Genomic DNA, 16,960 nt, shown 5'->3' on the forward strand with positions numbered 1-16,960 from the left:
CCAAATGGAGGAAAATACTAGCAAGTCAATCACATATCTGATAAGGCGGTAATAATCTAGAATACATTAAGAACTCCTAGAACTCAGTAACAAAAACCACAAAAGACAAGGAACTTGAATAGACATTTCTGCAAAGAAAATATGTACAGATGGTCAATAAGCACAAGAAACGATGCTCAACATCATTGGTCATTAGGGAATTGCCAGTAGAATCCATAAGGAGACACCAACCTCACATCATTTAGGATTACAAACAACAACAACAGAAACAGAAAACAAGTGCTTGCAGGGGTGTGGAGGACCCCGGTGCGTTGCTGCTGGGAATGGGAAATGACGCAGCTGCTATGGAAGACACTTGGGTGCGTCCTCAAAAAGTTAGATGTAGGGACGCCTGGGTGGCTCAGTGGGTTAAGCCTCTGCCTATAGCTCAGGTCATGATCTCAGTGTCCTGGGTTCAAGTCTCGTATTGCGCTCTCTGCTCAGCGGGGAGCCTGCTTCCTCCTCTCTCTCTCTCTTCCTGCTTCTCTGCTTACTTGTGATCTCTCTCTGTCCATGAATAAATAAAAAAATCTTAAAAAAAAAAAAAAAGTTAGATGTAGAATTACTATATGATCCAGCAATCCCACTCCGGAAAGAATTAAAAGCAAAGACTCAGAGACTTGCCTCCCAGTACCCATAGCAGCATTATTCACAATAGCCAAAAGGTATAAACAACCCAGTGCCCATCAAGATAAACAAGGGGCACCTGGGTAGCTCAGTCGTTTAAGTGTCTGCCTTCAGCTCAAGTCAGGATCCCAGGATCCCAGGATCAAGTCCCATCTCAGGCTCCTTGCTCAGCAGGGAGTCTGCTTCTCCATCTCCCTCTGCCTTCTCTCCCCTGCTTGTGCTCTCCCTCTCTCTGACAAATAAATAAAATCTTAACATAACAAAAACACCACAATGGAATATGATTCAGCCATAAGTAGGAATGAAATTCTGCCATGCTACACCATGGATGAAACTTGAGGACATTATGCTAAGTAAAAGAACCCAGACACAAGGACCAAATATATGATTCTGCTTGTATGAGGTAACTTTATATATAGAGAGAGTACAACAGAGATTATCAGGGCCTGGTAGGGGAAGGAGGAATGGGGAAGAATTGCTTAATGAGTTCAGAATTTGGGATGATGAAAAATTTCTTTTTTTTTTTTTTTTTTTTAAATTTTATTTATTTGTCAGAGAGAGGGAGAGAGAGCGAGCACAGGCAGACAGAATGGCAGGCAGAGGCAGAGGGAGAAGCAGGCTCCCTGCCGAGCAAGGGGCCCGATGTGGGACTCGGTCCCAGGACGCTGGGATCATGACCTGAGCCGAAGGCAGCTGCTTAACCAACTGAGCCACCCAGGCGTCCCTGAAAAATTTCTTTAACTGGATGGTGGCGATAGTTGCATGGCCTTGTGACTCAGATAGTTGCACCACACTATACTCAGTGTTACTTAATTTTATACTTAAAAATGGTTAAAATGTAAACTGTGTAATGTGTATATTTACCACAATTTTAAATGTATAATATAATATTTAAAATATATTATTTCTTGGGAAGCCTGGGTGGCTCAGTTGGTTAAGCGGCTGCCTTCAGCTCAGGTCGTGATCCCGGCGTCCTGGGATGGAGTCCTGCATCGGGCTCCTAGCTTGGCGGGGAGCCTGCTTCTCCCTCTGCCTCTGCCTGGGACTCTGTCTGCCTGTGCTTGCTCTCGCTTCTCTCTCTATGACAAATAAATAAATAAAATCTTTAATATATATATATATATATATATATAATTTCTTTTCAGTTTTATTGAGAAACAGTTGACATTGATTATTTTTTAACAGGAGGGGACAAGTGTGGTCCAAGGAGACTGAGCAGTCAGGTAAGATGAGAACTGAGAAGCGAGGGCAGGATACAGTGGCATGGAGGTGGGCAAGGACCTTGGTCAAAGTAGTGTCATCTAAGGCTAGCAGGGGCGTGGAGGTAAGAGTAGGAGGTGAGTATATTCTCTTCAAGCCTGAGACTAAGAAGTCAGAGCTGAGAGCCCTTGCAAGTCTTTGATTAGTTCCAACCCCTCATGACAGATGGAGAAACTGAGGTGCAGGGAGGGGTAGGGGTGATTTCAGGATTCCAGAGCAAGTCAGGAACAGACCCAGATCTCCTACAGTGCCCCACGTCCTCTTCCCACATCCCCACTGACCACTGTTGTCCCTTCCCCAATCACCCCAGAGTGGGTTCTTAGCTCAGCCCAGCATATCTCTCACTCACTTGCTTCTTGTGGGATGGGATGTTTCTAGTCTTTGAAACAGAAGTTCATGGTGCTTGTCCTCTTGTGAGAACCAAACTGTCAAGGGGCAGTGGAGAGCTATGGTGACAGGGACTGAGATCTTGTGGATGGGCAAAGGGGCACAGAGTCCTATCTTGGCCACGGACCTTGTGAATGTCACTGGACTCGGTTTCTTCATTTCCTCAGTGAAGGGTCAGAACAAAGCATGGTGTAGCAGAAAGAACAAGGATTTGGGGATGAGAGGGGCCAAGGTAAAATTCTGTTTTACCTCTTACTAGCTGTGTAACACTAGGCAAGGAATTTTACCTCTTGAGTTTTTGAGTTCACATCTGAAAAACGGGAATAGTAAGTCCTATGCTAGAGCTCACCTCAGCCCTTGACCCCCTGTAGGCTGGGGATATCCTGATGAGCCCAGAGGGAGGGGTACAGGCAGGAGAGGAAACCCACCTGCACAGAACACACCCTTCACTCCACTTCTGAAGAGCAGAACACGCACTTGCTGGTCCTCCCGCAGCTGGGCCAGAGCTTCCAGCAGCTGCAGAGGAGACCTTGTCAGATACCCCCCAGCCCAGCCCCAGCCCAACACCCCCGCCCCACCCTGGTGTCTGCCCTTTCTCACCTGGCTGACCAAGACGTTCCCCAGAGCATTACGGGCACTCGGTCTGTTCATCAGAATCTCAGTGATTCCTGCAAGTGACAGGGTAGCCTTGGGTGAGCCAATAGGCCTGCTCACTCCTGGGCTGGGGTATGGAGGCAGCAGCCCGGGTTCTGGGCAACCTCTACACTTCATGAGCACTGGGACTTGGGACAAGTCACATACACCCATGCTTCAGTTTCCCTGACGATAAAATGTAGAGAATAACTACTTGTTCCTTCTGCTTCACAGAAGTGGAAGAGCTTGTAAACCCATGGCTCAGTCTTTCTCCTGTACCCTTCGTTAGCAAATGATCTGTCAACCCAGAAGGCTGCTGCTCCCTCTTCCTAACCTATGCAATTTACTCAGTCTCACTGAACAATTCAACCTCTTAAACAGATCTCAGACCTTTCAGCTGATACCCTCCCTGCAGCCAGTAACCTGATATGGGCTCTCTCCTCTACTACATGAGTTGCCCAACTGGCCCTCCTGCCTTCAGTCTTGCTCTTCCTCCCGTCTCCACAGTGATTCCCTCATTTGGGTCCAAATCCTCTTTCTAACCCAAATCCAATCACGTCCCTCCCTTTCCCTTCTCACCAAAATTAAGTCAAATTCCTTAATATCACCCAAAAGATGCCCCCCTTCCCCAATCTGGCCATTGCTTCCTACTCTAGCCTCAACCCGCCCCCACAATCTGGACCAGTTGTAGAGAAGAGAGCCCAGCTCTGGGCATGGGCTCAAGTACTCTTATACCTTCTTGGCTGTTTTCCCTCTCATGTTTACCTATCCTTTAGCCTTCAAAGTCCTCTCATTATTTCATTCCAGGGTTCTTAGCCTTGTCTGTGGAGCAAGCCCTATTTATTAAGATGGCTTTCTCAGTGTGAGTTGATCTGTAACACGGGAAGGAACAATGAAAGTTTCAGGGCTCTCAAGGGACAGAGTTTCCAGCCAGGAGTTAGAGAACTGTGGTTCAGGACAGAAAACCATAACATTTCAGATTAGGTGGCCTCCTTGGCCTCCTTGGAAACCTTCAAAAAGTTCTTTGAGCCCAGCAGGCCTCTGGAAGTCCCACAGAGGCGCCCAAGGTCTTCTCCAGCTCTAGAGCTCCAGGAGAGAAAATGCTACAATTTAAAGGAAGAAAAACTCTAGTAGATAAAGATAAACCACACTGGAGTATAGCAGTCCAAGGTCTTCGTGGAGTATAGCAATCCAAGGTCTTCGTGGCAGATAGACCCTAGACTGGGCCCAATCTTCATGGCCTTAATAATCTCTTTCCCTGGAGTGTGGGCAAGGCCTGTGAATTGCTTCTAACCAAAAGAATGCAGCTAAGATCATAAAATGTCACTTCCAAGACTGCGGTTTAATTATATGGCACTGGTGATGAGGTGTTAGTTCCATCATTAGGCTACAATGCATACATAAGACTCTCTCTTGCTAGGGCACACTAGCCAAACTAGTGGGCCTATAGAGAGGGTCATGTGGCAAGCAACTAGAGGCAGCCCCCAGCTTGGAAGTAGATCTCTCCTTAGTCAAGCCTACAATGAGACCACAGCCCTGGCCAACTCCCGGGATTACAACTCAGTAAATCCCTGAAGCAGAGAACCCTGCCCAATTATGCTTGAACTTCTGACCTCCAGAAGCTATAAGACAATAAATGTGTGTTATTTTAAAGCTTGAGTTATTGTAAAGCTTAAAGTTATTGTAAAGCTTGAGGTAATTTGTTATGTGGCAATAGAAAACTAACACAGTCACGACATCTTGAGATTGATAGAAACTTTCTCTTCTTCACTTTCCTGTTCTGTCTCCTTTCTTACTGGCTGGATGTCTCCCATATTTCATCTCTATCCCTTCTCTCCATCTTTATCTTCTTCTTCAGAAGACAAATAGGGTGCTCGGCTCAAGTCACAGCTTAGCCATTGACCTTGGGCAAGTTGGTTTACTCTTCAGGCCTTCAATTTCCTGATCCATAAAAAGAAATTATAAAAAGGTTGTTAGAGGATTTAAGGCGATAATGCTTGGGCCACCTAGCTAGCTCAGTTGCTAGAGCATGTGACTCTTACTAAATCTTGGAGTTGTAAGTTCAAACCCTATGCTGGGTGTACAGAGTATTTAAAAATAAAATCTAAAAATCTAAAAAAAAAAAAAAAAAAAGATGATGCCCATAAGTGCTTATCCAGAGTTTATGGGTATAGTAACAGGAAAAAGGAATAGATGCTAGGGAAAATTCCAGGATTCAAGAGAAGGAAAGAACTTCAAGCTGGGTGCTATGAGGAGCCAGACAGGGTGTCTTTGGCTTTCATTCAGTTTGTACTCCTACATGTCAAATCCTGGAGAAATAAGAGAGAACTCAGCCATGGTCCTGAAGCTTTTTGTTGAGCTCTGATACCGAGAGCATTGCCCTCTGCAGTGCAGTAGATCTGTATCACACTATCTCCGATCTTACCAAACCCATAAGCCACTGGTTAATAATTTCCTTAGCAGCTGACCTTAGCTCACTTCTAACTGGATGGCCTCCATCTCAGGTCAGGTAATATAGGGGGGAGTGGCAGGGACCAAGAGCAGGCTTCTTTGGGTCACTTTGGCATGAAGATTATTTGAGTTAAAAAACAGTCAAACCCAGCAAATTCAGGAAGAGCTCTTTACCTCCCCCTCCCCAACAACTGCCCAAAAAGAATTTAGATACAGGATCTGATCCAGGAAGAGTGTTATCACCATAAATAACTACTATGAACTATGTATGGTAGACTGGAAGGAACATAGCAAGACCTGATTTGTTATTGTTGTTTAAGATTTATTTATTGATTGATTTTAAAAAGATTTTATTTATTTATTTGACAGAGAGAGAGAGATCGCAAGTAGGCAGAGAGGCAGGCAGAGAGAGGAGAGGAAGCAGGCTCCCTGCTCCGCTCTCTGCGGAGCAGAGAGCCTGATGCGGGGCTCCATCCCAGGACCCTGGCATCATGACCTGAGTGGAAGGCAGAGGCTTTAACCCCCTGAGCCACCCAGATGCCTTGTTTAAGATTTATTTACTTGAGGGGCACCTGGGTGGCTCAGTCGGTTAAACGGACTGCCTTTGGCTCAGGTCATAGTCCTGGGGTCCTGGGATGGAGCCCAAAGTCCGGGTCCCTGCTCAGTGGGGAGTCTGCTTCTCCCTCTTTCTCTGCTCCTTCCCCCAACTTATGCTCACTCTCTCACTCTCTCAAATAAATAAATAAAATATTTTCAAAAAAAGGTTTATTTATTTGAGAGAGAGGAGAACTCAAGAGAGCAAGTAGAAGGTAAGGGACAAAGGGAGAGAGAGAAAGACGTTAAGCATACTTGCTGACTGCTGAGCCTGAGCAGCAACCAAGACTCAGAAGTTTAACCCCTTAACCGACTGTGTCACCCAGGCACTCTATGGCCTGTTTGATCAAAGTCCTCTATGTCCCATTGTTTCTGGGTGGCCCAGCAAACATTTGTTTAGCAAACATTTACTCCTTTTCATCTTTTTTGTGAATTGTATTCCTTCCCTCTGAAGTTCCAGACCCCTACCTTCTTCTCCTTAGTTCAGAGTGACTTATGTATCTCATTTTGCCCGTTTTTGGAATTTCCATGTCTGTATGAATTCCCTGTACATACAGAATTAAATTTGATTTTCTCCTGTTAATCTATTTCACGTCAATTTGATTCTTAGTCCAGCCAGAAAGACCTTGAAGAGGACAGAAAATTCTTGCTCCCTGGAAGAGTCAATAGAAAGCACACTGTAAGGGGTACCAGGGTGGTTCAGTCAGCTAAGCATCTAACTTCTGCTCAGGTCTCAGGGACCTGGGATGGAGCCCCACGTTGGGCTTCCTGCTCAATGGGGAGTCTGCTTCTCCCTCTCCCTCTGCCCCTACCCCCTGCTTGTGTGCGCGCGGGTGCGTTCTCTCTCTCGCAAATAAATAAATCATTTATTTTTTAAGAACTTTTTTTTTTTTGAAGATTTTATTTATTTATTTGACAGACAGAGATCACAAGCAGGCCGAGAGGCAGGCAGAGAGGGTGGGGAAAGTAGGCTTCCCGCTGAGCGGAGAGCCTGATGTAGGGCTCAATCCCAGGACCCTGGGATCATGACCAGGGCGGAAGGCAGAGGCTTAACCCACTGAGCCACCCAGGCGCCCCAGATAAAATCATTTAAAAAAGAAAAAAGAAAACACTGCAAGGTATTAGGGACCAAGTGGTTTTACAACCCCATACTATATAGAAGGGGAAACTGAGCCCCAGAGAAGAAGTGAATGTGCCTTATATTAACAGCCAGACTCAGCTGGCAATCCTTACTTCCACAGAGCTAACAAACAGCCTATGAGAGAGCCCAGTCCAGATACATGGAAAGTAAAGGGATAATGGGAGGGGGAGGAGTAATTGCAGAAGGACTTATATCAGCAGAGAGGAAAGAGAATTCAAGGGGACAAACCAGAAGTGGGACAGTGTAAGATGAACCCCCGGCTCGAAGAGAGAAGATGAGAAGGTGAACCCTGCGCACCCAGCTAAGGAATTGAGTCAAATCATAAGAAGAGCCAAGAGTGGTTAAAAATCTAATCCCATTTTCTTTTCTTTTTTTAAAGATTTTATTTATTTATTTGACAGAGAGAGACACAGAGAGGGGACACAAGCAGGAGGAATGGGAAAGGGAGAAGCAGGCTTCCCACTGAGCAAGGAGCCCGATGTGGGACTGGATCTCAGGACGCTGGGACCATGACCTGAGCCAAAAGGCAGATGCTTGAGGACTAAGCCACCCAGGCGCCCCAACTAATCCTATTTTCAAGGGCAACAGGTAAAGAAGTGCAGAATGCTGTGGTGCCATCAGCTTCCGTAGGAGCAGAAGCCCTGCCTTCTAATGCAAACATCAAATGACTCTAAAATGGGCTGGAGGGGAATAGATTCTCCTCTGTGAGCCTCCCCCTCCTCCTGCCTCCTCCACCTTTTCTCAGTAGTTCCCTTCTCATGGCCTTTCTCCAGCCTTCTACTTGCCCTCTAGCAAGGGCAGAGGCTTAATCTGCCAACCCTTGGGGGTGTTTTGGGGATAAAACATTCTGTCATTTGCAAGTGAGCCTTAATTTGACAAGTGATTGTTTTGTAAAGTTGAGGCACAAATCCTTGTTTCAGGTCACTGATTATCAAAGAGATAGTGATCTGGAGAGCCTGGGTGGCTTAGTGGGTTAAGCCTCTGCCTTTGGCTCAGGTCCTGATCTCAGGGTTCTGGGATCAAGCCCCACATCTGGCTCTCTGCTCAACAGGGAACCTGCTTCTCCCTCTGCCTGCTTGTGCTCTCTGGCGCTCTCTCTGTCAAATAAATAAATAAGATCTTAAAAACAACAACAACAACAACTTAGAATCAGCTTGCATTCCCACCAACAGTGTAGGAGGGTTCCCTGCACTGTTTGCTGCTCATCATGACCCCCTGGAGTCATACCATAAGCACCTGGATGGACCCTTGGATAGATTCTAACTGCCATAAGCCCACTGCCTTATTTCAGCAGGAAGCAGCCAGAGCGATCATCATCCCATTCCGTAAGGGCAGTTAGAGTTACTGTTCCAGGGGGCGGAATGAGGAAGGGACAGGGGAGCTATGTAGGGAGAGATAGGGAGCTAAGTGATCAGGCTCTCAGAAATCCCCAAAAGGTGGAGGTGTGGGGAAACCAGAAATAAGGGGACAAATCGGACCACCCTGCCCTAGGCGTGGGGGTGGGTGTCTTTATGGTAACAACCTGTGACCAACAAAGAATGACCGCCCCTAAAAAAGGAGTAAGTCAAGAGGATTGGTTAAGTTAAGAGGATTTAAGTTCCCTGGTTAGCTTTCTATAAAAGACCAACCCTAATGGCCCTGGTTGACAACCCTGGTGGGGACCCCTCTCATTCTTGAGAGGTTTTTCTGTATCTTCACTTAATAAACTTCTCTACATTGTCAAACAAACAAAACAAAACAAAAACCTTTGAATCAGGCAGGGGGGAAGACGAAGGAATAAACACAAGATGTATACAGTACACCACCATCTATGTACATTAGAACTACGTAAATTAGGGCGCCTGGGTGGCTCAGTGGATTAAGCCGCTGCCTTTGGCTCAGGTCATGATCTCAGGGTCTTGGGATCGAGCCCCGCATCCGGCTCTCTGCTCAGCAGGGAGCCTGCTTCCCTCTCTCTCTCTGCCTGCCTCTCTGTCTACTTGTGATTTCTCTCTGTCAAATTAATAAATAAAATCTTTTTTTTTTTTTTTTTTTTTAAAGATTTATTTATTTATTTGACAGAGATTACAAGTAGGCAGAGAGGCAGGCAGAGAGAGAGAGAGGAGGAAGCAGGCTCCCTGCCGAGCAGAGAGCCCGATGCGGGACTCGATCCCAGGACCCTGAGATCATGACCCGAGCCGAAGGCAGCGGCTTAACCCACTGAGCCACCCAGGCGCCCTAATAAATAAAATCTTAAAAAAAAAAAAAAAAAAAAAGAACTACGTAAATTAAAACACAAACCAAGTTACAACAAATTTAGGGAGAGGGCTTGGGATTGGGGAGAAAGTAAAGCCAAAACAGAACTGGTTTTGCACTGATGGTAAATGAGGTCCGTGAGTAACCCCACTGAATGCACTTTGGTCTCCTCTCACCCCTGCAAAAACAACACAACAGGTGCAATCGAAAATGTTCTCTGCCAGTTGATGAGGGAGAAGGTAGGCTGAGGGCAAAGCACAAGCTGCTTTGTGACACCTGCCCCTGCCCTGCACCCAGCTAGAACAAGTGCGACATTCCTCAGGCACACCTGGCTGCCCCAGAACAAAGGAAAGGGGAAAAACAAAAGGTTAACTGCTAGAGATCAGCTTCCAGCAGGACTCCAGTCTTGATCCATTTGCAACTGCTTTAATGATTCATAAGAAAAAAGCACTCTCCAGAAACCTATAGACTCAACTTCCTGGTGCCCTAACATTACCCACCTGTCCAGAGGATAGAAAATCTTACATAATCAGTCCCTCTTCATGATGAGGAAACAGAAGGCTGGCTGAGGACAAAGCAAAAGCTGACACCCAGCAACCTTCTCCCACCCCCACTCCTGGGAGGGACATATGTGACATTCTTTAGGAATCTCCCAGCTATCTTAATAGCTTGCTAAAAAGGGCAGAACAACCTTGGCAATGGCAAGGACTCTGGTACCTGGTATCATGTAGGTCCTCTTTAGCATACGAAAGTTCTATTGAAACCTCCCTTTTCCTTACTTCCCCCACTCCCATGATATATAACTACCCACCCCTCACAACCCAGGGGCAGCAGCTCTTCCTGCCCACAGGTGCTATCCCCATGCCTTAATATACCACCATTTTGCACCAAAGATGTCTCAAGAATTCTTTCTTAGTCCTTGACTCTGGACCTCCCTCCACCAAATCTCACATATATACTAGAATTTCATCATTTGGTGGCCGAACATGGGGGTGTGAGTCTTTACATTTGGACTCTGAGCTTCAGTGCAAAATTCTCTCCTCTTCCTTTAGTCTCATTTCAGGGGCTTTTCAAGGAGTGTGGTCTTATTGGAACACTTGCAAGTCGATTGCTCAGGCTGGAATCCTCTCTAACCTGTGGCTATTCTACAGGAGGAGAATGTCTGCGTTTTGGCTGGAAGTCAGTACCCTGGCCAGAATGGTAGTAAGACTCAGAAACTTGATGCCCTCTCTCTGTTCCTGTTCTTACACCAAGTGGTCTTGTCTTGGGCTCGGGACAGCCACCTAAGTCACCAGGATGGCTGCCAACCTTAAGAATCCCGTGTGAGGTTTCCTCCTGATTGGTCTAATGTGATCCCCTCCACATCCCTGGCCTAGCCATTTCTGGCCACAGGACCACCACTGGGAGCCGGTCAAAACCAGTACCTGATTGGGGCGCCTGGGTGGCTCAGTGGGTTAAGCCGCTGCCTTCTGCTCAGGTCATGATCTCAGGGTCCTGGGATCGAGTCCCGCGTCGGGCTTTCTGCTCAGCAGGGAGCCTGCTTCCTCCTCTCTCTCTCTGCCTGCCTCTCTGCCTACTTGTGATCTCTCTCTGTCAAATAAATAAATAAAATCTTTAAAAAAAAAAAAAAAAAAAAAAAAACCAGTACCTGATTGAATTAAAATGCAACCAGGGACCATTTCCTAGGTAAGTTTGCTGTAAGGACCACATGTGTTGGAATGTCACATAGACCATGATGGATTTCAATCTTTACTGTTTCTCGTCAGTGTCTTTTACAAACTACTTAAAGCTATGAAATTGGGTAATTTCCTCTTGACAAACTTGTCTAGTATTTCTTTTTTTTTTTAAGATTTTTTAAATTTTTATTTATTCGACAGACAGAGATCACAAGTAGGCAGAGAGAGAGGAGGAAGCAGGCTCCCCACTGAGCAGAGAGCCCGACGCAGGGCTCCATCCCAGGACCCCGAGATAGTAACTTGAGCCAAAGGCAGAGGCTTTTAACCCACTGAGCCACCCAGCGCCTCACTTTTCTAGTATTTCCATGGGTTAAAATGGCAAAACAGTATGCAATCTTCAGGACAGAAGATGGCATAGCATGGCACAGTATTTTGGTCCATTCACCAGGCACCCATTGGCAACCTAGGATGCAATGGAGAAGGGTAGGGGTGCCGGCACCCCTCCAGGGCCTTTTACGTGCAGGAACGCCTTCCTGGGTAAGGCAGGATTGTGATCAACAGCGATGTCTTGAGGGAAGCCTCAGGTCGATTTTGACACACGGGAACCTCTGACATAATCCTGTGTGGGACGCCACCCACGAGTCAGGAGGGATTTGGTAATGGACCTCCTTTACTGGGAGCATGGCCTCAGTAGGCTTCTTATCAGTTTCCAAGGACTCTACTTTAGAGTGCCTTTTAACCCACTGGAAATAATTTGGATTGCAAAACTTAGGAAAGGACAGAGCTCCTGTCACACTGCATGGCCTCAGTGGGATCTATCAGTTAGATCTCCTCTGCAGGAAACAGGGCAAATGGACCTAGGGTACCTTCATTGCTCATAGCTAGGCCTTCAATGCTCTACACCAGGACCCCGACCTAAAGGCCTTTTGCAGAATGTGTTTGCCCAAATGAGTCAGCTAGTAAACTCCCTCCAGACATGCTGGATGATAATTATGTAAAGAAGCCTTCTCCTTGTAAACCCAGGTTGCTGGAGGATACACAGGCCATCCCTAGCAAAGGGGACTCTGACTTTCTCTCTGTCCCTCCTAATAGATGTGAGGGCTTCTCCCTCACTCATTTCCTGTGTTAATGGCTTTAACTGGAGCCAATTGGAGTTAGTCTAACTCAAGGCAAAGATTTTAAGGAATATTCCCAAGCAGCTGCCCAAACTCCTTTGTTTCAGGGAAATTCGCTCTCTTCTCTGGCCGGACATGGACTGCTTAACCTCTCCCCCCTTTTTGGCGGGAAAACACAGCGTGTGCTTCTCTGTTGGGGCTGATGAGCTCTAAAACCAGAAATCCTTTCTCTGCCTCTTGGCAGCACTTTGTTTCTTCTGTCTCCCCCTTCTCCCGTTTCTGCACCATCGTGGTGCGGCCTGCAAGACTGGCCTCCAGACCATGCACCAAGGCTCCTTCTCTCTTCACTACTAAGGAGCAAGAAGAGCACCCCGGACCTAACACCCCCAGCTTCAGATTTCCCCACCCGTGTCTTAGGTAAATACTGAAAATGGGGTGGGCCCTGGTGGAACATAAATCAGTATTTAAATTAAGTTACGTTTGTTGGTTTAATTAAGATAGACCTGTCTTCGAAGTTACAGCAGTAAGTGTGAAACTTTTATTCTGTCAAGGTTTACTGAAGGTCAAATAACCTCATGTTACCTCTGCTGGGTTGTTAGCAAAAAGATGACTAAACTGATGGTTCATTGTCTCAGAGTTTTCATGGGTAATTGTTTATATAGCTTTCAAAGTCTTTGGTAACCTGAAAGTTAAAGTTTTGCTTGGATGACAAATGGAATTAAATTCGTTGGACATCTAGGTCTTTCAAATAGGATAAAATACTAAGTCAAGTAAATGCTTTTGACTTACTGCAAAGAAACTAAGAATATTTAAATCTGTTGGTAAACATGTTTTGTGCTTAACTGATTTATAAATTTGCCATCTGAAAATTCTGTTGCAACAGTTCACAAGTTGTTAATACTTAACTGACTAGAGACTAAGGTGTTTCTAAGAGTACAAAATTCTAACTGTAACTAAGACTAATGGAAATATGGGAAACAATTCTGTATGTGGAAAAATAGATACTTAAGAAAGATATGGAATGGGAATGCATTTTGTTAAAGATAAAAGGTAATTTTGTTCTAAATGAGATGGTTTGAAAAGAAGTGGCTTGGGACAAAATATAAATGTAAAAGAAAGTAAAAGGTTTGTGAAGGGAAACCTTCAGAAAAAAAGTTTTAGGTGTGGTCAGAACAGACTAAGATTGAAATGAATGGGTTTTAAAGGTATACTGGTATAAGATTAAAATGGTCTCCATTCAAAAAGACAGTTTTCTTAAATTAATCTGCTGTTAGGAAGAAAATGTAAATAGTTGTTTCCTCTTTGCCTGCCCAGTAAAACCATTTCCCACATTTTGCCTGTATCAGGTCTTTAACATCCCTAATTATATTTAGGCAAGTGCTTTAAAATTTTATACGACTTTAGCAGATGTTGACAAGATTTAAATTGTAAATTAAATCTCTTTAACTCATTAGAATTTTCCTTGGTATGCTAAGTTACTCAGGAAGTATTGCTAAACAAATAATAAACCTTGGGTTACATTTGAGTAAATGCTATAACTATTCTAGAGATTCTATGCATTTCCTAAAGTTTTAAATTTTATATATAGATATAGATATAAAATATATAGATATATCTATATATAGATATTTATATTTATATTTAATATTATAAAATATTATATTTATATTTATATCTATATATAGTTGGTTTTTTTTTTTTTTTTTTTTTTTTGGTCAGAGAGAGTGAGCACAGGCAGACAGAGTGGCAGGCAGAGGCAAAGAGAGAAGCAGGCTTCCTGCTGAGCAAGGAGCCCGATATGGGACTCGATCCCAGGACGCTGGGATCATGACCTGAGCCGAAGGCAGCTGCTTAACCAACTGAGCCACCCAGGTGTCCCTTTTTTTAAGATTTTATTTATTTATTTGATAGGCAGAGATCACAAGTAGGCAGAGAGGCAGGCAGAGAGAGAGGGGGAAGCAGGCTCCCTGCTGAGCAGAGAGCCCAACGCGGGGCTCAATCCAAGGACCCTGGGCTCATGACCCGAGCCGAAGGCAGAGGCTTTAAACCACTGAGCCACCCACGCATCCCAGTTTTAATGTTTGATAGCTCATCACTTGATACTGTAATTACTGACGTGTTATGTGTCAGTGGGTCGCAGAATAACTGAGTTTCTTTGTCTACAGTATCATAGTGAAATCTCAGATCATTAACAATGTCCATTTCTGAGGTTTTTTTGTTTTAATTCTCTTGTAAAATGAGTTTCACCTTAAAGGACATTCATATATAGGACTTTAAGGACAAAACCAGGTATTCTCTATATTAAAAATCCTAAAACTGAAATGGGTAAGAATTTCCAGAACTAAAGCTGCATTCAAACTAAACCAGAATTAGTAACATGGGGTTAAATTAACTAAAAGATGATAGTGTTAAGTCTCATTTTAAACACTGCTGGTTCTCTAATGTTTGCTCTTCCACACTAAGGAAAATTTTACTTAAGTTATCTGTGACTTACAGAAATGTAAAAATACTAATTTGTAAACAAATCAAAGCATTCAACTCTTCTATCTGAACTCTCTGAAACTCAAATGGTCTCAGTAAGTATTCTTCCATGGCAATCAGTTATTTGCATAAGTTCAGTAAGAATCTGTTCTTGTAACGGGACACCATTAGTAATTTTACCAAGACCTTGAGTGGAATGTCATATTTGAGAAAGACATACATAGACTCAGATATGACCAAACAGCTTTTAGGAACTAAGGTTGACTTTATGAAACCTGGAACCATAAAGCCCCTTGGACTGTTGGCCTGGTACCCTGCCTACAGAGTTCCCAGCAGCCTCACCACGTGAGTAAAGAATGTCACTTCCTGGCAGGTGCAGATACCTCAGGATACTTTTGGGACCTCAGGAAGAGGAATCTGCCCAAATCGACAGGTATTGCAGGCATGTCTGATGGCAAGTATGTGGCTTGGCTTCTGGCCTGGAGAGGCTACTAAAAGTTCAACCTAGGGATTCCTTATAAGAAGTTCCAGCAAAGAGATTCTTAAAGATCTATATGATCACTCACTGTTCTTGCTCATCTTATGTAAATAATTAGGCCAAGTTTGTTAAAACTGGACTTGTTTTTCAAATACATTAGTCCTGATTTGGCTATCTCTGGAAATGAGTGTTATTTTAGAGAAAAAAATTATGTTTTAATGACACACCTTTGCTGCCTGTCAAAAAGGCAGAAATTGGGGAATCCCAACCCATTTAGGACTTGCGGGAAGTTAATAAATGGGTTGAAGATATCCACCCGATGATGCCTAACCCCATACCCTACTCTCCTTCCTGGGCCCCAAAAGAACTGTGTATACCGTCTTACATCGCAAGGATGCATTTTTCTGCATACCTTTAGCAAGGGAATCTCAGCCCCTTTTTGCTTTTGAGTGGTCTGACCCACAGGAAGGGTTCCAAGGCCAGCTCACCTGGACAATACTTCCCCAAGGATTCAAGAATTCACCCACTATCTTCAACAAGGCGCTACATGAGGATTTGCATGAGTACAGAACCTCCAACCCAGGAGTCATTCTGTTACAGTATGATGATGACTTGCTGATAGCTGCTGAGGACTATGAGTCATGCTTGTGGGGGACGAGAGCTCTCTTACAGACTCTGCAGGAAAAAGGGTATTGGGTGTCAGCAAAGAAAGCACAGCTTTGTCAGAGCCACGCTAATTATTTAGGCTTTGATGTCCACGAGGGAGTGCATTCACTGTCTAAGTCCAGGAAACAGGTGACCACCCGATACCCCTTCCCCACCACACCCCGACAAGTGAGGGGGTTTCTTGGGATGGTGGGCCACTGTAGGCTGTGGATACCGTGGTTCGTGGAGATTGCCCAACCTCTCTACGAACTGACTAAGGGAGGACTCATTATGGTAGAGTGGACAGCTGAGGCAGAAGCATTTTGGGAATTACAAACAGCCTTACTGAGTGCCTCAACACTGGCCATCCCAGATGTTACCAAGCCCTTCCACTTGTATGTGGATGAAAAGGCAGGGGTGGCCAAAGGAGTTTTGACTTAGACTCTGGGGCCTTGGCAAAGACCAGTAGCCTATCTTAACAAAAACTAGACCCAGTAGTGGCCGGGTTCCCCCCTTGCCTCCACATAATTGCTGCCACAGCCCTCCTGGTCAAGGATGCAAGTAAATTGACTTTGGGTCAAAATCTCATCTTGACCACCGGTGGATGACAAATGCCCGAGTGACAGGGTATCAGACCCTCCTCCTCAACAAACCAAAAGTGACTTTCCAGCCCCTGGTGGTGCTAAATCCAGACACATTGCTGCCAGAGGAGTTGGCTAACCACCCACACAACAGCAGGGAGGTCCTAACCCAGGTCACAGGAATAAAGCTGGGTCTCAGAGACACTTCCCTCCCGGATGCGGAGATGACTCTGTTCACAGATGGGAGTATCTACATGGTTGATGGAAAGAGGTATGTGGGGGCTGCGGTGGTTTCTCCTGAGCAGGAACTCTGGACGGCAGCCCTGCCACACAGAACCTAGGTGCAAAAAGTGGAGCTGATTGCACTCACCAAGGCACTGCAGATGGCCAAGGTCACTGCGGGCATTACAGTCTGTCCTAAAAAGAGGCCATGAAGGGATCCAAACTTCCCACACTGAGATGGAGATGGAGGTGGAACCACATCCTTACCAACTGGGGGACTTGGTTTGAATACGCCGCCACCAAGTGGGAAACTTAGAGCCTCGCTGGAAGGGACCGTTTACTGTCATCCTGACCACGCTCACAGCAATAAAAGTAGAAGTCATCAGGGCCTGGAT

The 16,960-nt window shown here is 45.1% G+C and overlaps 1 protein-coding gene across 8 annotated transcripts in view; it reads right to left on the reverse strand.

Moving 5' to 3' along the window:
- ECHDC2 (enoyl-CoA hydratase domain containing 2) overlaps positions 1-16,960 on the reverse strand; it is a 33,308-nt gene that overhangs the window by 11,196 nt on the left and 5,152 nt on the right. For 6 of the 8 annotated variants that reach the window (XM_059135989.1, XM_059135987.1, XM_059135990.1 and 3 more), the window contains exons 2-3: positions 2,914-2,981; positions 2,742-2,829 (exon numbers count right to left, since the gene is read on the reverse strand). The exons of the other annotated variants lie outside the window; for them this stretch is intronic. In XM_059135989.1, the coding sequence (XP_058991972.1) occupies positions 2,742-2,829; positions 2,914-2,981 (156 nt within the window). The remainder of the gene's footprint in view (positions 1-2,741; positions 2,830-2,913; positions 2,982-16,960) is intronic. 8 annotated transcript variants of the gene reach the window in all.

Source organism: Mustela lutreola, chromosome 10, assembly GCF_030435805.1.
Source record: "Mustela lutreola isolate mMusLut2 chromosome 10, mMusLut2.pri, whole genome shotgun sequence".
Taxonomy (NCBI): Eukaryota; Metazoa; Chordata; class Mammalia; order Carnivora; family Mustelidae; genus Mustela; species Mustela lutreola.